The sequence below is a fragment of the Oncorhynchus gorbuscha genome, linkage group LG16 (assembly GCF_021184085.1).
Source record: "Oncorhynchus gorbuscha isolate QuinsamMale2020 ecotype Even-year linkage group LG16, OgorEven_v1.0, whole genome shotgun sequence".
In the NCBI taxonomy this organism is placed as follows: domain Eukaryota; kingdom Metazoa; phylum Chordata; class Actinopteri; order Salmoniformes; family Salmonidae; genus Oncorhynchus; species Oncorhynchus gorbuscha.
The window spans coordinates 16,684,642-16,711,762 of record NC_060188.1 but is presented as its reverse complement, the minus strand read 5'-3'; the positions used below and the strand labels follow the sequence as shown (position 1 = coordinate 16,711,762).

The window sequence follows — 27,121 nt, the reverse complement described above, 5'->3', positions numbered from 1 at the left end:
AACCACAGCTTTGACTCAGCCATAGACATCACATTATGAGTTAGTAGCGTTAATATAACTCAGACATAAACTCCCACCTCCCACTTTTCTATTAATTGCACATGCTTGTGTAATTATATACCAGGCGATGTCAGAAGAAGGTCATAAAAATGGTCAAAGACTCCAGCCACCAAGGTCATAGACTGTTCTCTCTGCTACCGCATGGCAAGAGGTACCGATGCACCAAGTCTGGAGCCAATGGGACCCTGAACAGCTTCTACCCCCAAGCCACAAGACTGCTAAATAGTTAGTTAAATCGTTAACCCGGACTATCTGCATTGACCCTTTTGGCACAAACTTTTTTTTACTCATTGCGAATGCTGCTGCTATTGTTTATTATCTATCCTGTTGCCTTGTCACTTTATTCCTAGTTATGTGCACATGTCTACCTCTAATTACCTCGTACTCCTGCACATCAACTCAGTACTGGTATAGCCAAGTTATCTTTACTCATGGTGTTTATTATAACTTGTATTATTACGTGTTATTATTTTTCTTCTATTATTTCTCTATTTTCTTTCTCTCTGCGTTGTTGGGAAAAGGGCCTGTAAGTATTTCACTGTTGTTTACAAGCATGTGATGAACACAATTGGATTTGATTTTTTTGATTATGAGGGTACAATGCACATACACTCATAAATGTTTATCTATCTACTGTCAGCAGAGGAACCAGCTCTTCCCTCAGCGGTAAATGTACACTGCATTCCTCTCTGAGACCTTGACTCCTTATACTAGGGGCGGCAGGTAGCCTAGTGGTTAAAGCTTTGGACTTGTATCCGAAAGGTTGCAAGATCCAATCCCCAAGCTGACAAGGTAAAAATCGGTCGTTCTGCCCCTAAACAAGCATTTAAGCCACTTTTTCTTGGCTGTCATTGAAAATAAGAATTTGTTCTTAACTGACTTGCCTCGTTAAATAAAGGTAAAAATATATATATATAAATACCAAGAGTGGTAATTCAACAGGGCGTGTGTCTAATAATCACTCAGACTCAGAAGCCTGGGGAACTTTAGCCCACTGTACTGTAGTGTCTAATAATCACTCAGACTCAGAAGCCTGGGGAACTTTAGCCCACTGTACTGTAGTGTCTAATAATCACTCAGACTCAGAAGCCTGGGGAACTTTAGCCCACTGTACTGTAGTGTCTAATAATCACTCAAACTCAGAAGCCTGGGGAACTTTAGCCCACTGTACTGTAGTGTCTAATAATCACTCAAACTCAGAAGCCTGGGGAACTTTAGCCCACTGTACTGTAGTGTCTAATAATCACTCAGACTCAGAAGCCTGGGGAACTTTAGCCCACTGTACTGTAGTGTCTAATAATCACTCAAACTCAGAAGCCTGGGGAACTTTAGCCCACTGTACTGTAGTGTCTAATAATCACTCAGACTCAGAAGCCTGGGGAACTTTAGCCCACTGTACTGTAGTGTCTAATAATCACTCAGACTCAGAAGCCTGGGGAACTTTAGCCCACTGTACTGTAGTGTCTAATAATCACTCAGACTCAGAAGCCTGGGGAACTTTAGCCCACTGTACTGTAGTATCTAATAATCACTCAGACTCAGAAGCCTGGGGAACTTTAGCCCACTGTACTGTAGTGTCTAATAATCACTCAAACTCAGAAGCCTTGGGAACTTTAGCCCACTGTACTGTAGTGTCTAATAATCACTCAGACTCAGAAGCCTTGGGAACTTTAGCCCACTGTACTGTAGTGTCTAATAATCACTCAAACTCAGAAGCCTGGGGAACTTTAGCACACTGTACTGTAGTGTCTAATAATCACTCAGACTCAGAAGCCTGGGGAACTTTAGCCCACTGTACTGTAGTGTCTAATAATCACTCAGACTCAGAAGCCTGGGGAACTTTAGCCCACTGTACTGTAGTGTCTAATAATCACTCAGACTCAGAAGCCTGGGGAACTTTAGCCCACTGTACTGTAGTGTCTGATGCTGTACCCGATGGCTAAGCTACAAACAGAATACAATGCAAACCAGCACGACCACTCACTTTGGTCTGCACAGTTTTGACTTCCTAAAATAAAGGATCAATGGTGATGTGAAATGCTTGTCACGTTTTGTTTATTATCTTAGGTTGTTGTAAGATAGGCCTGTTTTAACTTGTCCAGTTTCATGGCACCCTTTCTGTAGTGGGCTCGCGTGTCAGACCAACACAACATTTAAATAGGTGTCATCACACTACTACAAATAGCTATTACATTTTCCTTGCATATTTTTGTGATATTATTACTACCCACAGATCACACCCCCTTAGTCTGATACTCTCTAAACATTATTGACTATCACTGTTTGCTTGTTGGGTGGATAGCACAGTTGGGATGTGGTGTGCCCAACCTTCAATACAGGTGTATGTAGTAGTAACTATTACGATTCTTGTTGGATATGTTTTCATGCCGTGTGAACTTTGGGCATTGTTTGGCATTACACTATAGCCTTTTGGTGTTCTGGCATTTCATCCCAAATATGTCTAGAATCTAGATATTCTGGTTGTAATGACAACTAATCAGTGGTTTAATGTCATTACTAGATAATTCAATCTCCAATGTTTCAAGGTGGGAATGAATTTAGATTGAAGTCAGTAAATGTGAGCGAGTAGCACCCTGGAATCTAACAGGGGACTGGCCCTGCCACATTCCAGTGTTTCTCCATTGGAAGTCTACCAATGAGGAATCACACTGTTATAATCATGTGTATCTCTTAGTGTTGATTCCCTTGATTTAGAAAAGCAGTGCCTATTCAACATTGTCTATAACAAAACTATCTTTATTGATTATGCCCAGGTAAGACAAAGTAAATATATTAAAAGAAAGGAATGCAGGTGTGTAGGAATGGAGAGAAAGTGAGAGAGAGACAGAGAGAGAGAGAGAGAGAGAGAGAGAGTGGGATGGAGAACAGGAGAGAGGAACAGGTCTACCCGGTCTGTTCCTCTGGTCTAGTGCCTTCATGATGACACACCTGTTCATTGGGGTGGAGCTGAGGCAGGTGGCTGCTCTTTAACTAGAGAGAGGAGACACGGCTAGAGAGAGAGGTACAGTGAGGAGTAAGGTAATTGCACTGGGACTGACAGAACGCACAGCCTCCCAGGATGTTCAGCAAGAAGAAGGAGTACGACCTGGTGAAAGTGGCCCAGTGAGTTTGCCCTCCGTTGCCTGAACTTTGATGTGTCATGTTTCCTTCTCTTTTCTGTCTCTTATTTCTCTTTTTCATTTCATCTCAGCCTGCTTGTATTCCCTGTAGGGGCGACCTGGAATCTAGTCCACTGCACATGTGGGCATTTGTTGACTGGTCTTTTCTATGTCCAACTTGGAATGATAGTGTATTTTAAGAGTCTGCAGTTTTCCATGAAAATGCAGGAGATGATTTAGATGAAATATCAGATTTGATCTATGAGCCCTTAGTATCGTCTCATTACTACCTTACATAAGTGTAAAATCAATCTTATCTGCCGCTGATTGATGATGAGACAAGACAATCATTTCTGTAGTAACTGTCACAATCTGTTAACTTTACTGAGAAAAGAGTAATCTCACTGGTTTTTGGACTGTGTTGTATGTAACCACTGATGTGTGCCTTTAGCAATGGGGTGTGACATTAAGGTGCATTGATCTTCCACATTGCTCTCAGTATTCAAAGATGGCTGCTCTGACTAATTATGTAAACAGAGCAACAATAGCTCTGATGGATAATACTATGTTACACAAAGGTGGCCTGGCCCGGTAACAAAGAGCCCAGAGCACATAAAAACACTGTTTGAAGAAGTGTGATCTCACAGAAGTGAGTGACAGACAGCAGATGTGGAATGTGTTTTGGTACATCGCTGGAACACTCAGGATTTATGTTTATGTAGAGAAGAGGGTATGTACTGTGTGTTCTGTTGCTTAAACAGGTTCTATCAGATTTGTGTATATACAAAGTTGCTGAGAGATTAATAGATTATATGTTTTTGTGAAATATGTACTATGTTCCTTTCAAGTGTGCCTTGATAAATCAATAATCTGAGGATTATGTTTCAGTTCCTTTACATCACTGAACACTGTGTCCCTCACCACATGCAGGAACACCCTCCACATCACTCCTATACTGGGGTGTGTCTTGGTGCTACAGGGTGTAGAGTCTGGATCCTTTTCAGCTCTCTATCTTATAGAACCAGCAGGGTGACTTTTAGTAATATAATAATAATAATAATAATATAACTTTTAGGTTTCCCTTTAGTGTCTGCCTGTCACACTCCTACTCACCCTGACATGTGTGTGTGCTGTTTGCTTTGGTACCGTAGCTATACATTATCTAACTCCTTTTAAACTTCTTTAGGATGTGACAGGGTATGAAAGGATGTGTCTGCCAAACCTAGATGGCTTCTACAGCTATGTGGACTTTGTCATTTTACCACATATACTAACAGAGATAAGCAGTTGCCTTAATGACTCAGAACTGTCAACAAGGCATGTATGAGATACTGGATACCACAATGTTAAAACAGTAAATCTCTCCCCCCACTATCACTATTCATTTAATGTCCCATTGGAATGGAATTGCATTCATCAGCTATTAACTTGGATCAAAGCGATTCATGGGGACATCAGTAGAATTCCATGTGCTATGTCACCCATTCACTGTACATTCCTGAGGACACTCCTCAATAATCCATCAATGTGAGGGTGTGTACGAATAAATAGCTGACTTTCATAACAGCGACTACGAGTAGGAATGACAGAACAATAAGTACAAGAACATACAGACTTAAAGATGTGTTGATTGCTAGATGAGTGTAGATGATTGACAGTCCTTTGTGGAGTTGGATGGGAGGGGCTGAGGAATACTTTTTGTTCTGCCTGAGTCTGGTTCTCATTTTGATTATTCTACCAACCTGGAGTCTGGTTCTCATTTTGATTATTCTACCAACCTGGAGTCTGGTTCTCATTTTGATTATTCTACCAACCTGGAGTCTGGTTCTCATTTTGATTATTCTACCAAACCTGGAGTCTGGTTCTCATTTTGATTATTCTACCAAACCTGGAGTCTGGTTCTCATTTTGATTATTGTACCAAACCTGGAGTCTGGTTCTCATTTTGATTATTGTACCAAACCTGGAGTCTGGTTCTCATTTTGATTATTCTACCAACCTGGAGTCTGGTTCTCATTTTGATTATTCTACCAACCTGGAGTCTGGTTCTCATTTAGATTATTCTACCAAACCTGGAGTCTGGTTCTCATTTAGATTATTCTACCAAACCTGGAGTCTGGTTCTCATTTTGATTATTGTACCAAACCTGGAGTCTGGTTCTCATTTTGATTATTGTACCAAACCTGGAGTCTGGTTCTCATTTTGATTATTGTACCAAACCTGGAGTCTGGTTCTCATTTTGATTATTCTACCAACCTGGAGTCTGGTTCTCATTTTGATTATTCTACCAACCTGGAGTCTGGTTCTCATTTAGATTATTCTACCAAACCTGGAGTCTGGTTCTCATTTAGATTATTCTACCAAACCTGGAGTCTGGTTCTCATTTTGATTATTGTACCAAACCTGGAGTCTGGTTCTCATTTTGATTATTCTACCAAACCTGGAGTCTGGTTCTCATTTTGATTATTCTACCAAACCTGGAGTCTGGTTCTCATTTTGATTATTCTACCAAACCTGGAGTCTGGTTCTCATTTTGATTATTCTACCAAACCTGGAGTCTGGTTCTCATTTTGATTATTCTACCAAACCTGGAGTCTGGTTCTCATTTTGATTATTCTACCAAACCTGGAGTCTGGTTCTCATTTGGATTATTCTACCAAACCTGGAGTCTGGTTCTCATTTTGATTATTCTACCAAACCTGCAGTCTGGTTCTCATTTTGATTATTCTACCAAACCTCGAGTCTGGTTCTCATTTTGATTATTCTACCAAACCTGGAGTCTGGTTTTCATTTAGATTATTCTACCAAACCTGGAGTCTGGTTCCTGAACATTCAGGTTGCTCTACTGATCTCTCTTAGATAGGCCTACTGGTTTCAACAATGTGCCAATTACACTGATGTGAATGGAGGTTTGTATTTTCTCTTCCCAGGAGCCAAGGTAATGATGTGGCTGTGCTGGTGGCGCGCATGCAGAGCAATGCAGACCAGGTGGAGAAGAATGTGCTGCGCTCTGAGGAGCTGATGGCTGTGGTAAGAGGTCCTACCATCCCTACCCACACACTGCCTGTGTATGTAATTACACAGTTATACATACACTTTTGCCTAACACGTTACAATGCCCAACTTAATGAAATATGCACCCCTTAATTCCACTTGATCAAGTAAAAACTTTTCAATCCCCCCACAGATATTTTATCAATGTGCAATTCAACACAAATGTGTCATGATGAGTGGCTTTCCGTTTCTGTTCCAGGACACAGTGAATGACAAGAAGGACAGGCCCTTACTGCACCAGAAGGAGAATACAGAGATCCTAGCTGAGGCTGAGGGGCTGCTGAAGGATCTGTTCCTGGATGTGGACCGGGCCAAGAAGCTTTCACACCCACAGGCTGGAGAGATAGAGATTGAGTGAGTTCCAGCAAGAACACACACACACACACACACACACACACACACACACACACACACACACACACACACACACACACACACACACACACACACACACACACACACACACACACACACACACACACACACACACACACACACACACACACACACACACACACACACACACACACACACACACACACACACACACACACACACACTCTTTCCCTCTTTCAATATGCCTCTTATTTCTCCTTCTTTTCTGGTCCTCAGTGTGAGAAACCTCCATGACCGCTGGTCCAAGGACTGTACCATGTACCGGGACCTGTATGAGGCAGTGCAGGAGGTGGAGCTCACTCCCAGGATTGACTGGTCTCAGGTGCTGGAGGAGAAACAGGTGAGCCTGCCATATCCTTGGTAACACTCTCTTCAAGACCAGTATGACCGTAGACGGTACTGTCCTGCCATTATATAACACCTTTGGTTGACCACTGCTTTCTGCTGGTGCAACCAAACCTTTGGTATTAGCTCCTAGTTGCTTGGAGGAACATATCTTTCTGAATGTAGTAGTAGTGGTACAAAACGTTATTATCCCCAGGGGGAAAACAGCCAAGCAAAGTTAACAAGACATGTGGTTGAGGTAAACATACAGCTGAACTCTAGAGGATTTACTATACCTGTGTGTTGTGTGTTATAGAAGCAGATATGTGCAGAGAGGTACGGGCCCAACCTGTCTGATGTGGAGAAGCAGATTGCCTCTCATAACATCCTGCACCAGGAGATCGAGGCCTACGGCTCCCAAATGAACCGCAGCAGCACTGGCTCTCCGGTAACGACTACAAAGCACTCTGCTTTCTTCATTCTGAATCTCACCAAAACTAGGGATAAACTCGAAACAATGATTATCATGGTTTGTTTTCTGTCCACAGGCAAAGTTGTCTACCATTCAGAGACAGTACACAGATCTCTTGGTGAGTCCAGAAGTTATGTAATACATCTGTGTGTGCATTAAAGTATGGCTCTGACATGTCAAAGGGGCTCAGAATGCTACACTGTTGTGGTTGTATTTGAACCTTCAACCATCGTAGACTATAAGATAGTCCAGGTGTGACTGATCTGTCTCTCCACATGCTGTGTGGTGCAGGAGGCCTCCCTGTGGAGACACAGGTACCTGGCCTCTCTGTATGACTACATGCAGGGCTGCAGTAAGGAGCTGGTCTACCTGAGCGAGTACCAGGAGAGGATCCTCAGGAAGGACTGGAGCGACCGCATGCTGGACCCCCCAGGGGTGCGCATGGAGTATGAGAAGTTCAAAAACAACACTCTGCTAACACATGAGAGCGAGACCAACCAGCTACAGATGGATGGGGATCGTCTCGTTGAAATGAAGCACCCTGCCAGCTCCACAATACGGGTATGTTTATATGGCTACAAAATATAAACCTTTCCCATTGTAATAGCTGAAGTATAGGACATTGAGTTACTCACCACATCATCTACTCTGATCCTCCATGGGGCAATATGCTTGGTTTGTCTCAGGCACACAGCGACGCATTGCAGAACGAGTGGCAGAGCTTCCTAAACCTGTGTATCTGCCAGGAGGTACACCTTGACAACATAGACAACTACAGGAAGGTATGTCGGCTCTTAACCCTGGGAAAGGACGTTTCTTATGGCTCGTTGTCATGGCTCAATGTAACATTGCTCCTATGTGTGTTCCTACCTACAGTACCAACTGGATGTAGAGACCTTGTCTGAGTCCATGAAGAGACTCAACTCTAATCTGGACCCCAAATCACTGAACAACAAGAACAACCCAGAGATCCTGCTACAGCTTGAGGTGAGATTTGGTTTATTCTTTGTATCTAAGTTCAGTCGTTTCTATGACGTACAGCATTATTTCAATCTGTTCTCTAATATCTTCTGTACCTCATATCCTCAGGGTGATGAGAGAGCGATAGAGAGGAACGAACAGCGCCTAGTAGCCCTGAGGGAGTTCAGCAGCACCATCGCCCCTCTGAAGCTGCGGCGCCTCCGCCCCACCAAACCCACCCCTGTGGTGTCCCTGTGTGAATGGACCAATGGACAGGTAGAAAATAGCTTCATAGAATAGCATTGTGAGAGTTCTGAGAAGTTAAAGGGCAAGCTAATGTCCTGTCAATTGACAGCTGTAGCACAATATAATGATGCAAACTCCTGTCACCCTTAGGACTCAGTATCTCAAGCAGAGAAGCTCATGCTAAAGTCCAACTTAGACGATGAGAACTGGGAGGTCCAGACCAGCACTGGGAAGACCAAAACCCTGCCTGGGGCCTGCTTCCTGGTCCCACCGCCAGACACGGAGGCACTTGAGAAAGTGGAAAGGTAAAGAGAGAGAAAAAAAGACTCCTTATTACAATGACCCAAAACTTAACCACCATCCCAGGCAAACTGTAATGTGTGTTTGTGTGTCCAGTCTGGAAAGAGAGCTTTCTAACCTGAAGAGAAAGAGAACTACTCTGATGGCCTCCCTGAGGAGCCCCGGTGTGGAGGTGGTGCGCTCAGTGAGAGCAGGTGAGTGGAACATCACTCCACTTGCTAAGAACTTTAGCAGATATCACTTAGTTTGAACTCACAGTGGGACCCTAGTCGATACAGGGGACTAGACTCAGTGTGGCCCTCTCCTGTCCCCTTATTTCTCACTGTGCCCTCTGCTTGTCCTCAGCCCCTGTGGCTAATGCCCCAGTGGACCCAAAGACCACAGTGCTGGCCAGCCAGCTGGACAAGATCAGCAAGAACCTGGACCACAGTGAGAAGGACATTCTGAGCCGGCTGAGGGCCCCTCTGGATCGCAGTGACCCCACATGTGACCTGGCCAACAGGCTGAAGGAGCATGAGGTGAAGGGATTGTTTTTTATTTCAGACCACTGCAGCCTGCTACATAGCATCATTATAATGGACAGTGTGGTTCCAGAGTGTGATATCCATGGTGTGTTTTGCCCTGCAGAGGGCCACCCTGACTGTTAGGAACCTGGAGGCAGAGAAGGCAGCGGTCCAGAGAGATATGGATCCCATCCTGGCTCAGAAGCCCCTTGGGCCCACCACCTCCGCCCTGTCCCTCAAACTGAGTGGTCTTAATAACAAGTTTGACGACACCAACGTCCTCTGTGACCTGTACAACAAAAAGTAAGAATTTAGTTTACAATGTGAAATAAATAAAAACCTATGTAAAGGTTGTGTTAGCTATATGTTCTGATTTTTTGCTTGTTTTTATTTTATTTACATCCAATTGCTCAAGATTATTCTCACTCACAATTTAAAAAAATCTTGAACAGAGCCACAGCTTCCATGTTCTTGGAGAGGCAGATCAATACGGTGGACAACTCAGTCTCTGGCTTTGAGGAGCAGCTGGCTGAAGATGCTGCCATCCCTGATGTTCCCAATGTCCTCCAGACACGCATCCAGAAGCTTCAGGTAACAGTATTTCAGTCATATGACTACTTAAAGTTCATCACACATCATGTCATTATGATGGACTCTTTCAAGTTGCAGTGAGTGTTTTGTTTCGATTGACCCATCCTCTTTGATCAGTCCCATGTGTTTCTCGCTTGTCCTACAAACAGAACATGCGCAAGGATGTAGCGTTAAAGCAGGACGAGATGCTGAAGCTGAGCAGGGACTTGGAGTCCACAGAGCAGCTGAGCAGCTCCCTGCAGAAGGGCTTCCATGAGTACTGCCCAGACATCCGCCGCCAGCAGACAGAGGTCAAACACCTGAAGAACCGCTGTGCCAACGTCAACAGTCAGCTACAGGAGAGGTGAGAACCCAATCTGTCACACAGCTAAACTCAGCAAAAAGAAACGGCCCTTTTTCAGGACCCTGTCTTTCAAAGATAATTAATAAAAATCCAAATAACTTCACAGATCTTCATTGTAAAGGGTTTAAACACTGTTTCCCATGCTTGTTCAATGAACCATAAACAAGTAATGAACATGCACCTGTTGAAGAGTTGTTAAGACACTAACAGCTTACAGATGGTGGGCAATTAAGGTCACAGTTATGAAAACTTAGGACACTAAAGAGGCCTTTCTATTGACTGAAAAACACCAAAAGAAAGTTTCCCAGGGTTCCTGCTCATCTGCATGAACGTGCCTTAGGCATGCTGCAAGGAGGCATTAGGACTGCACGTGTGGCCAGGGCAATAAATTGCAATGTCTGTACTGTGAGACGCCTAAGACAGCGCTACAGGGAGACAGGACAGACAGCTGATCATCCTCGCAGTGGCAGACAACGTGTAACAACACCTGCACAGGATCGGTACATCCGAACATCACACCTGCGGGACAGGTACAGGATGGCAACAACTGCCCGTGTTACACCAGGAAACCAACAATCCCTCTATCCGTGCTCAGACTGTCCGCAATAGGCTGAGAGAGGCTGGACTGAGGGCTTGTAGGCCTGTTGTAAGGTAGGTCCTCACCAGACATCACCGGCAACAACATCGCCTATGGGCACAAACCCACCGTCGCTGGACCAGACAGGACTGGCAAAAAGTGCTCTTCACTGACGAGTCGTGGTTTTGTCTCACCGGGGGTGATGGTCGGATTCAAGTTTATCATCTAAGGAATGAGCGTTACACTGAGGCCTGTACTCTGGATTGGGATCGATTTGGAGGTGGAGGGTCCGTCATGGTCTGGGGCGGTGTTTCACAGCATTGCAGGCAACCTCAACACTGTGCGCTATAGGGAAGACATCCTCCTCCCTCATGTGGTACCCTTTCTGCAGGCTCATCCTGACATGACCCTCCAGCATGACAATGCCACCAGCCATACTGCTCGTTCTATGCGTGATTTCCTGCAAGACAGGAATGTCAGTGTTCTGCCATGGCCAGTGAGGAGCCCGGATCTCAATCCCATTGAGCACACCTGGGACCTGTTGGATCGGGGGGTGAGGGCTAGGGTCATTTCCCCCAGAAATGTCCGGGAACTTGCAGGTACCTTGGTGGAAGAGTGGGGTAACATATCACAGCAAGAACTGGCAAATCCGGTACAGTCCATGAGGAGGAGATGCACTGCAGTACTTAATTCAGCTGGTGACCACACCAGATACTGACTGTTTCTTTTGATTTTGACCCCCACTTTGTTCAGGGACACATTATTCCATTTCTGTTAGTCACATGTCTGTGGAACTTGTTCAGTTTATGTCTCAGTTGTTGAATCTTGTTATGTTCATACAAATATTTACACATAAAATAAACGCAGTTGACAGTGAGAGGACGTTATTTTTTTCTGAGTTTTTATGTCACAGTTATATATGTCTTGTGTCTGTGGTTACTTCTGTGGTCTATGATATACAGATGCTTAATAAAAAATCTATTGTTATAGAACGGTTCTGCTACAAGAGGCAACCAATAAGAATCAAGGCTTCCAGAGCTCTGTCCAATCATTGAACTTATTTTTGACCAACCTGCCTAATAATACGATCAATCCAAGTGATGGACTTTCTCAAATTAACTCCAAGCAGAACTCTCAGAAGGTTTGTGGGTTTATTTTTGTGTTATTTTATCTCAAAAATTGTCCCTGCTATGAACATCGTTAGTTTTCTGCAGTACATTCTCTTGTTCTTATTGTGTGTTTGCTTTCTTTTCAGAGAGTGGTGGAGGACATAAAAAGGAAATCAGATGATGTGGGCCTAGCAGTGAAACAGTCCCGTGACTTGCAGAATGTCCTCAATGTGAGTTTCAAAAAAAATACATATAATCAGAGCTACCATTAAAAATGTCAGTTGAAGGTTTTTGGTCAATGTTGCTCTTAAAAGAGAAAATAAATATTCACCATGTCTCGTAGGAGTATGAGGCCAAATCTGATAAGTACCGGGGTACACTGAAAGATGTGGATGATGAAGATAGCAAAAGACGTCACACATCCGCCATGGCTGACGCTGTGCTTAAAAAGGTATTGTAGACCTGAGAGACTGCAACAATCCTCATCCTATAGTTGACTTAATTTGCATTCAAGTTTGGGCATTGATTCAAGATCCATGATCTGACTAGAGGCTGTATGTTTCTGTTTCAGGAAAGAGCTCTACTGAATCTCTACTCAGAGGTATCTGCAGAGAATGATCAGCTTCTCAACAAGATGGGATTCGCTAAGAACATAATTGCCCAGGTATGACACAATTACTTTGTAAAACATCAACACAGTGGATTCTATAATTCCTTATAAAAAAACACTTGTATAGGTTAAACTATATTGTCCACTGTTACCTGCTCTGAACAGAATGAAGAGAAGGTGAGCCAGGTGGAGGTGAAACAGCAGCGGCAGCTGCAGAGCCAGCAGAAAGACCTGGAGGAAACAGACATTCTAAAGAGAGAGCTGGCGGATGAGACCACCAGGCGCTCCCATGCTGAGAATGAACTAGCAACATACAGAAAGAGGTTTATTTCACTGAAAAGCCGTAGAGGTGTGGAACGAATGGAGGAGAGGGAAGTTGTGCAGTACTACCGTGACCCCAAACTAGAGTGTGACCTGGTGTCCCTGAAGAGTCGAATCCAAGATGAGACTATAAAACACTCTGGCACCCAGACAGAGATAAAGGTTGTCAATGAGAATATCATCCGCCGGGAGACTGAGCTGACAAATGTCACACCTAGGCTGTTGACCAGGGTGTTGACTGAGTTTGAGAGGGACCCCCAGCTTGACAAGGAGGCCACCAAGCTGAGAGAGGAGATGCGCAAGCTGGAGCAGGAGGTCCAGGTGAGAGATACAGAGACGGTCCACATGAAGACTGAGATCACAGTTCTGGCACAGAAGAGACCGACTATCAAAGAGCGAGTAGTGAAAAAGGAGGTGGTGAGACTAGAGAAGGACCCGGAGATGCTGAAAGCAGTTCTGACCTTTCAGACCGAGATCTCAGAGGAGGGGTTAAGATCCAAGTCCCTCAATGATGACATATTCCGCACTAGGAGCCAAATCAACACACTTGAGAGGATCATTCCCACTATCCAGCCTAAGATTGTTACCAAGGTGCTGAAGAGGGTGGAACAGGACCCAAAACTCATTGATGAGGTTAAGACTATCCACACCAGCCTGGAAGAGGAGAACAAGATGAACAGTGATTTGATGAAGGAACTCACCATCCTCCAGATCCGCTACAGTGAAGTGGAGAAGGTGCGGCCCAAGCTTGAGGTCAAGGAGATCGTCAATGAGATCTACAGGGTGGACCCTGAGACAGAGGTGGAGCTGGTGAGGCTAAGGAAAGAGCTGCACGACTCTAATCGAAACCACGCTGATCTGGAGAAAGAAATCGACTCAGTTATGGTAGATCTTAAAATTCTGCGTTCCCAGAAACCCAAGTCGGAGTACAAGGAAGTGACCCAGGAAGTGATTAAAGAGGAGAAGAGCCCAGAGGTCATCAGGGAAATCAAGAGGTTGAATGACCAGGTTTCACTTCTGCGGGTCTCATATGACAGCACCCTGGATCTGCTGAGCCGCCTGCGCAAAGAGAGAGATGAATGGAAGGTCGAAAAGTCTAAGTTAGAGACAAAGCTTGTAAACAAAGAGGTAGTCAAATACGAAAATGACCCCCTACTGGAGAAGGAGGCTGACCGTCTGAGGAGAGATGTGAGGGAGGAAATCCAGCAACGACGCAACATGGAGGAAACTGTCTTTGACCTGCAGAACAAGTACATCATGGTGGAAAGGCAGAAACCAGAGGAGAAGATTGTGATGCAGGAAGTGGTGCGTCTTGAGAAGGATCCAAAACAACTCCTGGAGTATGAAAAGCTGAACAAGAACTTGGATGAAGAGGTTAAATCCCGTAGAATACTGGAATTGGAAGTTCGACAGTTGAGAGTCATGGTTGAGGAGAAAGAGAGAAACTTGGCACTGATGGACGACCGGCAAAAGAAAATCCAAGTAGAAACAGAGCTTAGACAGATCAAATCTCGCATCCTTGAGCTTGACAATACCCCTCAACCCATTGCGGAGAAGATCATTATTGAGGAAGTTCTCAAAGTGGAGAGAGACCCCAAGCTTGAGAAACTAACCAGTGGCTTACGCACAGACATGGATATGGAGGAAACCAACATCAGTCGATTGGAAAGGGACATCCGAAACCTGAAGATCAAGTTGGATATCTTGCGCAAGGAAAAGTCCATTGAAAAGACTGTATATAAAGAGGTGATTCGGGTGGAGAAGGACCAGAATGTGGAGGCTGAGAGGGACCATCTCAGAGATCTAGTGTTGCAGGAAAGAAGTTCCAGACGGGATCAAGAAGATGAAATCCAGAGACTTAATACCAAAGTGACCCGGCTCCAGACCACAAAGTCAAGCACCTCTCATGAAGAAACAAGCATCACCCTCAATAGAGATTCCCTGATGAGAGAGAAGGAAAATCTCCTCAAAACACTGAGGACTTTGGAGTCTGAGAAACATGATTTAAGCATATCGTTCCAGCTGCAATCCAAGCTGATGAGTGAGAGAAACCAGATGAACAGGCAAAGGGGCTTCAAGATGGATTCTGAGGTACAACGTCTAGAGAAGGACATCCTGGATGAAAAAGACCGGATACACCAAAAGGAGACCTACATTATGGAGCTGCAGAACAATCTTAAGAAAGATGACCACTCTGAGACACACACCAGAGAGACCAACCTCTCCACTAGAATCAGCATTCTTGACCCCGAGACTGGCAAAGACATGTCACCATATGATGCCTACTTAGAGGGTCTGATTGACCGCAACCAGTACATCCACCTTCAGGAGCTAGAATGTGACTGGGAGGAGATCACCTCAATGGGTCCAGATGGGGAGACCTCGATTCTGCAGGATCGCAAGAGTGGAAAGCAGTTCTCTGTCAAGAATGCTCTAAAGGATGGCCGCTTGACTCAGTCCGATCTGCACCGCTACAAGGAGGGTAAAATGCCTATCTCAGAATTTGCCCTCCTGGTCGCTGGGGATTCCAGACCAAAGCCTTACATTGGTCCAATCGCAACACCAAGGACACCGACAAATACCACTGCGTCATCTTCTTTGAGCACAATGCCATCATCACTAAGGTCTTCCTACTCAAGTCTAACAAACAATAGATATGGCAGCAGTAGCAACCTGAATATTTCTAGTGGTGATGAGCTCTTCCCAATCTCTGGGGTGCTGGACTCCACCACCAACAGTCGTATGTCTGTACGTAGTGCCCTGACTCGAAACCTTATTGACCCAACCACAGCCCAGAAGCTCCTGGAGGCACAGGCAGCCACGGGTGGCATCGTCGACCTCAACCGAAAGGACAAGTTCTCTGTTCACAAAGCAGTTGAGCTGGGTCTCATTGACAAAAGTCACATGCATCTGCTGCTGAATGCTCAGAAGGCCTTCACTGGAGTGGAGGATCCTGTGACTAAGGAGCGTCTCGCAGTAGGGCAAGCGGCTGAGAAAGGCTGGATACCTCAGGATAGTGCCGTGAGGTACATGGAAGCACAGTACCTGACTGGGGGGCTGGTGAACCCCCATAAAGCTGGTCGCATCAGTGTCCAAGATGCTCTTAACACCAAGATAATCAACAGCACAGTAGCTAAGAACCTCCAAGACAAGTCTGCCCACACCAAAGAGTTGATTGACCCCATCACGAAAGAGAAGATCTCGTACAAGGAGGCAATGGATCGCTGCAAAAAAGATGTCACTACAGGGCTCTTGCTGCTCCCTGCAGCCTCCAGCGGTGACTCCAAAGATGCACCATCATACTCCAACTATCGATTCCCTGGCTCCTACAGCCAAGTCTAGACATGTGGCTGACACACGTGCCAGATCTAGAGAGATGCTACAGATCCAGGTGCTAAATAGAAATTCACATCACAACAACACAAACACATGTTCTTATGTCTTTATGGTAAAGGTAGAACATTTTTATATTTTATAGTTTATAAGTCAGAAAATGTCTAGGTTGTACTGTACACATTTACCTGTTCTTTATTGATGCTATGATTCTCAAGAGTTGCTGTACACATAATTTAAATTAATATTTGGTGAAGAGCTTTCTTTGATTTGTTTTTCAGTATTGTGAGAGCCATTTCTTCCAATAAACTTCCAAATAAGCACTCATTACATTTTTCAAAACAAGTGTTGGTCTCTGTGTATGATTACTCCTATATGATGGTAATTATTGAAGTTCAAGTTGTTTATTTGTCATATGGACAGGAACACATTGTGGTGTACTGTACACAGTACAATGACATTCTTACTTGCATGTTCACCTTTAAACAATGCAACAATAATAGAAAAAGTGAAAAATGAATCAAATCAATTTCACATCTGTGACCCAGCTGAGACCACATGATAACATGAGGAGGTCCGTGTTTTGACATTCTCACAAGATGGCAGAACCATACAACAAGGTAGCATGCTAATGAAATACACAGTAGATTTAATCTGGAGAGCTTCTGTGCTGCTGTGTGTCCAACCGGAATGGGCCGCTATGCCAGTAAATAAGGATCTACAGATGTAAATGTCCCTCCCCTTGTCCTGGTGAGAGGTGAAAGGTGTTGTCGGGACTGGTGAGAGTCCCCTCTGATGGGATGTCTAGTAAACAGATTAGTTGGTTACAGACAGGGCTTTATGGCATTACTGGACATGAGCCTGCCTGGGGGAGGAAGTGGCCCCCTCCTGTAAGTGGGGTCGTAAAATGAGGTTGTAAAATTAGTGACCTGGTGCCATAACTGGTTAAAATGATATAGGGATTAAAAACAGAGTGAATACAAAACACAGCCTAGCTATGAGAAGAATGCATTTGACAATGGTGAATTTTTTCCATTAGGTCCAAATGTTACATTGTATTTTGCACTGGTTGGTGAAATGACTTACTGTGGTTCCATGCTGTGGTAGATGATCCCTAAATTCCAAAATTGAGAAAAATCTATCCAGCAACAACTTGAATGCCCTGGTTGGCACATTGATCATTGTAATACTGTTCTTTTAAACAGCAGTCAAAGGTCTAAGGGACCACTTTGTTGGTTTGTCCATGCTGTCTGAATAGCTGTCATGACTGAAACTACACAAATTATGGTGTACATTATGACGACAACTCACTCATTCACTAGCAGTACGGAAGACGGTGTGGCATGGAATCGTCCGTCCACCTCAATGAATGTACAGTAAGTATCACGACTCAGGAGAAAACCCAGATGCAGACAGTTCGAAGTAACAAAAGTTTATTACACAAACGGGGCAGGCAAACGACAGGTCAAGCAGAGGTCAGTAATCCAGAGCAGAGTCCGAAACATACAGAATGGCAGGCAGTGTCACGATGGAATAAAGGGATCGGGAGACAGTCGTAGGAATGCGTAATAGGGTTTTTTATTGACTCAAATTACAGAGTGTCATGTAAAGGCATGGGGACGAAGACCAAACAAACACACATACAAAACACAGGGTAGAAACCAAAACAAAAGAGCGAGGAGTACCTTGAATGAATACACCGGGACGCGACCCGTAAATCATCTGTGCAATACAAGCGGCACGAAAGCCAAAACACAGCACAGGTACTCACACGACCAACGGACATTGGAACAATAATCGACAGCCCAATGGTGTGAACCACTGAGGAGGTGGAGACAAGCACAAAGACAGGTGAAACAGATCAGGGTGTGACAGTAAGTTGTTTTCAGTCATTGTAAACAAAGCATAATGGATGACGAAAGTAATTGCAGACCCCTTTGTATTACTGTGTGATTATTGCCATAATGCCATACCACGGTCTTTGGCACTGATCCTGTGTCCACTGCACACAAGAGGAAGCATTTGCACCACTCTGTTTCCACTGTTGGGATGAATAGGCATCACTGACACCTGTCTTTCATTGAATACAATTTAGTGCCGCTCACGCTTCTAACACTGATGGCTGGGGGAGTCGACCTTCTTTCATTGCTGTGACCTCAGCAAACACATCGTACAGCAGCACTCCTCACTAACGGCTAGAAAATATCCCAACACTATTACATCCAGAGCAGCAAGGGGAAATGCACACATTTCTAACCAAAAGGATGGAATTAGGTGATCTGTGGCTAGAATTAGTTCAAACACACCATAGCAGTGTTTACATGGCTTTGTTGACATGTATGGTGGTGGTTGTCTCTCCTTTGTAGATGGGATTTAAAGAATTTGTCATGATAAAATTGTAGGATGAAAAATCGGATCATGTTATAATTGAGCTTAATTTGTAGATCTGGTTCTAAATAAAGGAGTGAGGGGAGTTTATTTCCTTGTGCCAGATTTACCCTTCTGTGTGGGTTCAGTTGTTCACCTGGCAGGTCTGTGGAAGAAGACTGACAGGGTGACAGTATGCCTAAATAGGGAAAATGTACTCTGGAAGGCTTTGCCTTCTCTCCAATAAATAAATTATCAATTTAAGCAGGTGTAATAATACACTTAACGTAAAAAGACAACACTAATATATGGCAGTCAGTGCTTTATTTCCACTGAATTCCAAAATATTACTATTTCACCCTCACCAAAATGCACAGTCAGGAATTATGACAATCTGTAACTTTCAATTTGAGTCAAAAGTTAGCCCCTGCACTTTATATTTACATTTTTGTAATTTAGCAGACACTCTTTTCCAGAGCGACATACAGTTAGTGCATTCATCTTAAAAATAGCTAGGTGGGACAACCACAGAGGTGGAAGAACAGAGCACTCGGGTTGGGGTGTAGGGTTTGAGCATATTCTGAAGGTAGGGAAAAGCAGTTCCTCTTGCTGCTCTGTAGGTAAGCACCCTGGTCTTGTAGTGGATACGAGCTTTGACTGGAAGCCAGTGGAGCCTGCCGAGAAGCGGGGTGACATGGGAGAACTTGGGAAGGTTGAACACAGGCAAATCAAATCAAATCAAATGTATTTATATAGCCCTTCGTACATCAGCTGATATCTCAAAGTGCTGTACAGAAACCCAGCCTAAAACCCCAAACAGCAAGCAATGCAGGTGTAGAAGCACGGCTGTGGCATTCTGGATAAGTTGCAGGGGTTTGATGCAGGGGTTTGATGGCACAAGTGGGGAGCCCAGCCACCAGTGAGTTGCAGTAGTCCAGACGGGAGATGACAAGTGAATGGATTAGGACCTGCGCTGCTTCCTGTGTGTGGTAGGGTCATACTCGATGGATGTTGTAGAGCATGAATCTGCAGGAGCGGGTCACTTATTTGATGTTTGCAGAGAGCGACAGGGTGTTGTCCAGGGTCACACCAAGGTTCTTTGCACTATGGGAGGGGGACAGAGTTGTCAACCATGATGGAGATGTCTTGGAGTGGGCAGGCCTTCCTTGGGAGGAAGAGCAGCTTCGTCTTGTCAAGGTTTAGTTTGAGGTGGTGGGCCAACATCCAAGCTGAGATATCTGCCAGGCATGCAAAGATGCGTGTCGCCATCTGGGTGTCAGAAGGGGGAAGGAGAAAAGTAGTTGAGTGTCATCCGCATAACAATGATATGAGAGATCATGTCAGGATATGACGGAGCCGAGTGGCTTGGTGTATAGAGAGAAAAGGAGAGGGCCTCGAACCGAGCCCTGGGGGACAACAGTAGTGAGAGTATGTAGTGCAGACACAGATTATCTCCATGTCACCTGGTAGGAGCGGCTTGTCAGGTAGGATGCAATCTAAGAGTGTGCAGAGCCTGAGACGCCCAGCCCTGAGAGGGTGGAGAGGAGGATCTGATGGTTCACTGTGTTAAAGGCAGTGGACAGATCTAGGAGGAGGATGAGAACAGAGGAGAGAGAGTCAGCTTTGGCAGTGAGGAGAGCCGCACTGATACAGAAGCGAGCAGTCTCAATTGAGGGACCTGTCTTGAAGCCTGACTGACATTCTGAGAGAGCTAGCGATAGAGTTGGTCAGAGACAGCATGCTAAACTGTATTGGAAAAAAAATAAAGAAGGGATACCAGTCTATAGTTTTTGATGTCAGAGTGGTCAAGTGTTGGTTTCTTGAGGAGGGGAGAGACTCCGGACATTTTTAAGTCAGAGGGGAGGCAGTCAGTGGCCAGGGATGAGTTGATGAGGGAAGTGAGAAGGTCTCCACAGAGATGGTCAGGAGAAGGGGGGGGGGGGGGGGGTGATAGAGAGGGGAGAAAGAGGTCAATGCGTAGCATAGTTGTTCTGTGTCAGTGGGACCAATAGACTCAATAGGCTGAGTGAATGAGGAGCTGATGTCATCAACCTTATTTTCAAAGTGGTTGACAAAGTAATCTGCAGAGAGGGATGAGGAAGGGGTGGAGGATTAAGGAGGAAGGAGAAGGTGGAAAATAGTTTCCTAGGGTTAGAGGAAGAAGCTTGAAATTTGAAGTGATAGAAAGTGACTTTCGCAGCGGATACAGAGGAGCAAAATGTAGAGAGGAGGGAATGAAAGGAGGATTGGTCCTCCAGAAGTTTAGCTTTCCTCGATTTTCACCCAGTTCTGTATGATCGCAATGATTTTCTCAGCAATGGAACTGGAGGGGAGGGCTGAGCCGGCCGGGAGGAAAGTAGACAGTACGAGTCATAAGATACGGAAAGGGAGGAAACTAGGGTTGAAGAGGCAGAATCAGGAGACAGGAGGGAGAAAGATTTAGCAGAAGGGAGAGATGATAGGATAGATGAGGATAGAGTAGTGGAAGAGAGAGAGCGAAGATTGTGACGGCACATGACCATCTGGGTAGGGGCTGAGTGGGTTGGGTCAGAGGAAAAGGAAACAAAATAGTGATCTGAGACCTGGAGGGGGGTTGCAGTGAGATTAGTAGGCGAACAGCCTCTAGTAAGCATTAGGTCAAGCGTATTGCCTGCCTTGTGAGTGGGAGGGGTCCGGGAAAGGGTGAAGCCAGAAGAGGCAAGGAGGGGAAGAAAGAGGTGGAAAGAAATTAACCGAAGGTAGACGTAAGTAGGTTGAAGTCGCCTGGAGATATGAGGAGTCCTCTAGCTATAGATTGAAAGCTGCTGTCCAGTAGTCTTTGCTGTCCAGTAGCTGGCCATGTTCACGCAAGCTTTAGTTCTGGGTCGTGAAAAATGGTAGGCTGCGTTTACACAGGTAGCCCAATTCGGATCTTTTTCCACTTATTGGACCAATAATTTTGCAAAAGATCAGAATTGGGCTGCATGTGTAAACTCAGCCAAAGTATGCGTATGATGTTGTACATTCTTATGAATAAATATAGTTCAATGAATCAACAGTAAATTTAATTATTATACTGAAGTCATGCAAATTGAACATGCTCAGAACGTTAATACATTATCATCTTTATTATATTCTTTAATAACAAAAACAGTACAAAAACATATTTATTAAAGATATGATTGGTTTCAAGGGTAAGACAGGTTCTGGTGGAGTAAGAAGAAGATATTACATGGTTTGATTAACGCTCTGCACATTTGACCCAAAGGGAAATTAATAGAGTTTCAGTAACAGATGAATCCAAATTGGTGTGGATGTAGCCTACTTTTGTCATTGTGTGAAAATGGGCATGTTAAGTCACTAGATCTACTGGCAGTCCAATGAAAGGATCCTATTCCTCGTGTGTGCTTGGACAGACTGTTAAGTCACTAGATCTACTGGCAGTCCAATGAAAGGATCCTCTTGTAAGTCCTCAGACGTTTACAGTATACCTAATGCCCACTAATAGAGATAAAGAGGCACGGTTGAGCTGCTAAAGCCTGGTAGTCAGTGACGTCAGTCCATGCTCTACAACATCCGCAGAGTACGACCCTGCCTCACACAGGAAGCGGCGCAGGTCCTAATCCAGGCACTTGTCATCTCCCGTCTGGATTACTGCAACTCGCTGTTGGCTGGGCTCCCTGCCTGTGCCATTAAACCCCTTCAACTCATCCAGAACGCCGCAGCCCGTCTGGTGTTCAACCTTCCCAAGTTCTCTCACGTCACCCCGCTCCTCCGTTCTCTCCACTGGCTTCCAGTTGAAGCTCGCATCCGCTACAAGACCATGGTGCTTGCCTACGGAGCTGTGAGGGGAACGGCACCTCAGTACCTCCAGGCTCTGATCAGGCCCTACACCCAAACAAGGGCACTGCGTTCATCCACCTCTGGCCTGCTCGCCTCCCTACCACTGAGGAAGTACAGCTCCCGCTCAGCCCAGTCAAAACTGTTCGCTGCTCTGGCCCCCCCAATGGTGGAACAAACTCCCTCACGACGCCAGGACAGCGGAGTCAATCACCACCTTCCGGAGACACCTGAAACCCCACCTCTTTAAGGAATACCTAGGATAGGATAAGTAATCCCTCTCACCCCCCCCCCCTTTAAGATTTAGATGCACTATTGTAAAGTGACTGTTCCACTGGATGTCATAAGGTGAATGCACCAATTTGTAAGTCGCTCTGGATAAGAGCGTCTGCTAAATGACTTAAATGTAATGTAAATGTAATATACCGTCAGAGAGGAGGGGGCTTGCAACCCAAACCGTCAGACAAAACTTACAATAAATAAAACGGGAACATTTGCAGTAAAAATATAATCTCACACAGACAGAAGTCACACAATATTTGTTCTAACATTCATTAGCATGTAGCTAGTTAACATTGAAATATTCACATATTAACTAATGTTAGGTATCTGAAATTAAAACATTGTAATAAAGCTTAAAGACTCCCTGCATTGGTCATGCATATATGGTGTGCACTTTAGACTACCCTCTTAGATATAAATGTAAATGTTTACATCACTTTATTTTACATCATAGTTGATATGTACAACAGGAATCTACTATATAACTGAGTAAAAAAAAGATTTACACATCAGCAGACTCAGGCTCAGTCCTCTGAGTCTGTTCCTCCAATAACAATGCAGACTTACTCCTCTGAATCGGTTCCTCCAATAATAACACAGTCTGAGGAAAACCAATAGCTTCACTGTTGCGCCGCATCAGGGCATGGCCCCTCACAGGGTACTGCATCTCTGTGAAGGTCAGTGATGCCACCGTGATGGAACAGCGGCCCTGCACCTTGAAGCCAGACTTCTGGTAGAAGGGAACCAGGAAGTCCTCGCACATGAGCACTGCACGGCGCACATAGGGCAGGCAGCGTAGGTACTGCAGGTAGCGCCACATCAGGATGGGGCCCTTGCCCTGCTGCCGGAAGGTCCGGTGGACCGCCAGCACATGGATATGAACTGTGGAACCTTTGGGCTTGTGAAGAGTTAGGGCGTCCTGCAGCAAAGGAAAAATGCAAATGTAGCTCAAGTAGAGTTCATTCAAGAATATGTATGGTGATGTCAGAGCATCTGATTGAGAAAAAATATCAGTGAGCTAATAAAAACACAGTAAGATATAGAGTAAATGACCTATGAATCAATAGTATATAACATCATAGAAGTGTCTTACTAGGGTGAGTCTGTCCTGGTCCCATTGGGACCCAATGATGAAGGCTACTAGTCTCCCCTCCTCAAACCAGCCCATGGACAGCTCTGGACACAGCGTGAGGAAATGACGCACCTCATCAAGGTGGAGCGGGCAGTCTCCTGACACAGAGATAAAGGCTGGCGGAGGAAAAGAGAGACACGTTTTCATCATCCTTGAACTCACTGTAATTAAGAATGCCAAGGCGGATCCGTATCAGTGCATTAAACCTATGACAAGGGATTAATACAAAGTGTTATGGAAAGGAAGAGACAGATTGGCGCGCCCAGTCAACGTGCGTAAAGCCCAATGAGAGGCTGTGGGTACGAGTTTTACGCGCGATGTGAGTACCCCTGATAACGCTCATACATTGTATATTCGTGCCATTAATTCATAACACATAATACATACAAAAATTTATAACTGAATTTATGGACAACTTACCCTCTTTCTCGATTTCGAACACGCTGATGGCATCTTGCGTGTTGAGCGGTCGGAACTCGCTTGCTGGCAGTGTGTGTCTTCTTTGGCGCCCAGGAGAAACAGAAGGGGATAGGCGCGGTTTCAGGAAAGGCAAGGCGCCCACTAGAGACATTTTACAACTTTTATAACTCCGGTTGGATTACTTCGATATTCTTCCGTTCCTTCTATTGTTGTTTGTTTGCACAAGTCTTCTCTATTGGCTGTTACACGAAGGCTAATCTTCAGTTTCCTCCTCTTGTTGGGACAGCCTGTGCACAGATGACCAAGAGGGAGTAGAATCCGTATTTATAGGATGTGGTCCATGTATATGTGAGTCATTTGACCATTTATAATATGAATAGTACGACGTCGGTGCTCATGAACGAAATAATAGCATTTGAAGCGATGGAGAGTGGAGAGCAATTAACTAGAACCAGACATTAAGCGACCTGAGGTCAGCTGCTTTACGCACAAATGGCAGTGTTGTGACAACCTGTTTATTACTTGCCTAGAGAATTAATGTACCACAGAATAGATAATTAATGTACCACAAAATAGAGAATTAACACACTGAATGTAATGAATTTACAATATGTTTTTTCCTCTGCCATTCGATATTTGTTTGCCATGATATGCAGATACTCATATGCAGATACTCATATGCAGATACTCATATGCAGATACTCTGAATTTATATGGTAACCAACAAGAGCACTGTAACTGAAAATAACGTTGCTTTTCTTACCTGATGCAATCTCATCCGATCACTCTCTCTACCTGCCTTATTGTCTTATCTCACCCTCTCTTTCTCCTCCCTCCTCTCTCTCTTGCGTGCCCTGAAAGACGTACACCTCTTCATTATAAAGCCAGTGACTATTACTATGTCACGTGACAGATTATAGAAGTTGTTTCCACAACTCGGCGTATTAGCTTCTATCGTCATCCCTTGAGTTTGACTGACACATGGCAAAGTGGATATTATCCTGTATATTTGGGAGATATAGTAGGCATGGGGTAATTGTGGTCAACTCTTGCTCCAGCCAAGTTCTCTATACCGGTCTCCTTAGTATAGGCCTACAAATGATATTATTTTGTGGTTACTCTCTCAACAGGTGGATATTTAGAATGGGTATCCATGGTTAGAGGGAGAGAAGCTATCAGCAGTACTGACATTGGAACACTGCTATCATAAAGATAAGATTAGTCGGGTCCTACAAGCAGAACTTTAATACACCCTCAAATACACAACAGCTGTAATGGACAATATTAAACACTGGATTATCATTTTCACTTTATATAAAAACTAAAAAGACAATTAACATTGTTAATGCTCTCTGGAAAAGATGGTTGCTAATGACAAACAAGACAGATTCTCTTGAAGAATTTTGGAATTTTATTACAATTCAGACAGTCGATACATCATGATTCATGTATTTCGTTGTGGTTCTTACTAAATGAAACCCTGGAAAAATATAGATCTCTCTCCTACACGGGAATGATGACATAAAAAAGGACATGAATGCAATGAGAAGACTACAGCAGTATTTGAATATTAATAACAGTACTATGATGTAGTCACTCCACAGTCCACCCTATCAGCCAAGGGTACAGGATAGAGAAGATAACAGTAGTTCAACACAATTGCAATTACTCCACTCAGATGTGTTGAGACCGGTTGTTTTTTATACATATTACATAACAGTCACTAGGGTCAGCAATGGATGTCCGCTTGTCTGTTCGGTTGAGGAGAGATTATATTCGTTTGAGGGGAGATGATACTCAGTATACACAGTCTAGCATGAGCTACCGTACCTGAAGTGATTCAAATGCAGGTTTTTGATATTCAGATGGCAATATGATAAGGGATTGTAGTTTAATTCAAATGGCTTGTCATTTATTTCGTAACCTGGATACCAGTATGCTAGTGAATCAATGCAACCAAACATACAAATAATGAAAGTGAGCTATCATAAGATTTTATACAGTACTACTGTTGTACCATAGAAACAAATGTGCAAGTACTATGTCAGAACTTCCACCACTTGAACTGCAATGACTGGTTAAGGTAAATCCACTAGGGGGACCCCTCCCACTGCATAAAGAGCAGTGAGGTGTCCCAGAACGGGCCACATTGAAAGAATTTGCATAGCTAATCTCTCAATTTGGATATGTGCTTAAACTTCTGTATGCATGGTCTGTGACCTTGTCAACACCACCAGCAGAGCCTGGCAAATGAGGATTAGGTAGGTAGATAGGTATGTATGGGGTAAAAGGTATCATACAGTATGTTTAATATTATAATAACAAATGATTTATCCTGCTTCCAGTCCCTTTCTCTTAATCCCTGCCTACATTTTCCTATCTACCTCAATACTCCAGTATCTCTGTACGTTGTACATTTGGTACTGGCACTGACGCTGTATATAGCTTCCTCTCTTCTTTCTTCTTTCTTGTTTTTTCCCCCTTGTTTTTTTTCTTCTTATGAATTATACTTTTTTATATATATACTACTGAGCTACCGTACCTGAGGTATATACTACTGCACTGTTGGGTAGGGCTTTCAAGTTAAGCATTTCACTGTACTTGTGCATGTGACAAATAAAACAAACCTTTCTTTATCTAAAGCCATATCAAAGTCAGGTACAGGCACAGACATGGAAGATTGAAATCAGAATGGGAGAAGATAATGTTACATCTGCAGTCAGCAGACCTTCAAGTAGAGTCATTTTAAGCATCCTTTTAGATTCATTATACAGTACATTAAAA

General features: G+C 44.2%; 2 protein-coding genes across 2 annotated transcripts; one reads left to right on the top strand and one right to left on the bottom strand.

Moving 5' to 3' along the window:
- Positions 1 to 3,031: 3,031 nt before the first annotated feature.
- LOC124000207 (envoplakin-like) lies at positions 3,032 to 16,644 on the top strand. Its single transcript, XM_046306411.1, has 21 exons — positions 3,032 to 3,183; positions 6,109 to 6,208; positions 6,432 to 6,586; positions 6,845 to 6,968; positions 7,269 to 7,400; positions 7,501 to 7,542; positions 7,716 to 7,985; positions 8,111 to 8,206; positions 8,301 to 8,411; positions 8,514 to 8,660; positions 8,781 to 8,935; positions 9,027 to 9,124; positions 9,276 to 9,448; positions 9,558 to 9,736; positions 9,886 to 10,024; positions 10,174 to 10,367; positions 11,935 to 12,085; positions 12,200 to 12,283; positions 12,397 to 12,504; positions 12,625 to 12,717; positions 12,829 to 16,644. Exons 1-21 carry the CDS (start codon positions 3,140 to 3,142, stop codon positions 16,324 to 16,326), a joined length of 6,093 nt encoding a protein of 2,030 aa, XP_046162367.1. The 5' UTR covers positions 3,032 to 3,139; the 3' UTR covers positions 16,327 to 16,644.
- A 6,348-nt stretch (positions 16,645 to 22,992) lies between these two features.
- LOC124000370 (serotonin N-acetyltransferase-like) lies at positions 22,993 to 25,193 on the bottom strand. Its single transcript, XM_046306682.1, has 4 exons — positions 25,101 to 25,193; positions 24,338 to 24,624; positions 23,879 to 24,033; positions 22,993 to 23,704 (listed from the first exon to the last, which is right to left on the bottom strand). Exons 2-4 carry the CDS (start codon positions 24,486 to 24,488, stop codon positions 23,288 to 23,290), a joined length of 723 nt encoding a protein of 240 aa, XP_046162638.1. The 5' UTR covers positions 24,489 to 24,624; positions 25,101 to 25,193; the 3' UTR covers positions 22,993 to 23,287.
- Between the last annotated feature and the right edge of the window lie 1,928 nt (positions 25,194 to 27,121).

What these genes read in the sequence shown, in the direction of transcription:
- LOC124000207 (XM_046306411.1), top strand. Translation starts at nt 3,140, where the DNA reads ATGTTCAGCAAGAAGAAGGAGTACGACCTGGTGAAAGTGGCCCA. An exon ending in CTGAGGAGCTGATGGCTGTG is followed by an intron (nt 6,209 to 6,431) that starts GTAAGAGGTCCT and finishes TTTCTGTTCCAG; the next exon opens with GACACAGTGAATGACAAGAA. An exon ending in GCACTTGAGAAAGTGGAAAG is followed by an intron (nt 8,936 to 9,026) that starts GTAAAGAGAGAG and finishes TTGTGTGTCCAG; the next exon opens with TCTGGAAAGAGAGCTTTCTA.
- LOC124000370 (XM_046306682.1), bottom strand. Translation starts at nt 24,488, where the DNA reads ATGTCTCTAGTGGGCGCCTTGCCTTTCCTGAAACCGCGCCTATCCCCT. An exon ending in GTTCGAAATCGAGAAAGAGG is followed by an intron (nt 24,034 to 24,337) that starts GTAAGTTGTCCA and finishes TTCCTCCGCCAG; the next exon opens with CCTTTATCTCTGTGTCAGGA. An exon ending in ACCAGGACAGACTCACCCTA is followed by an intron (nt 23,705 to 23,878) that starts GTAAGACACTTC and finishes CCTTTGCTGCAG; the next exon opens with GACGCCCTAACTCTTCACAA.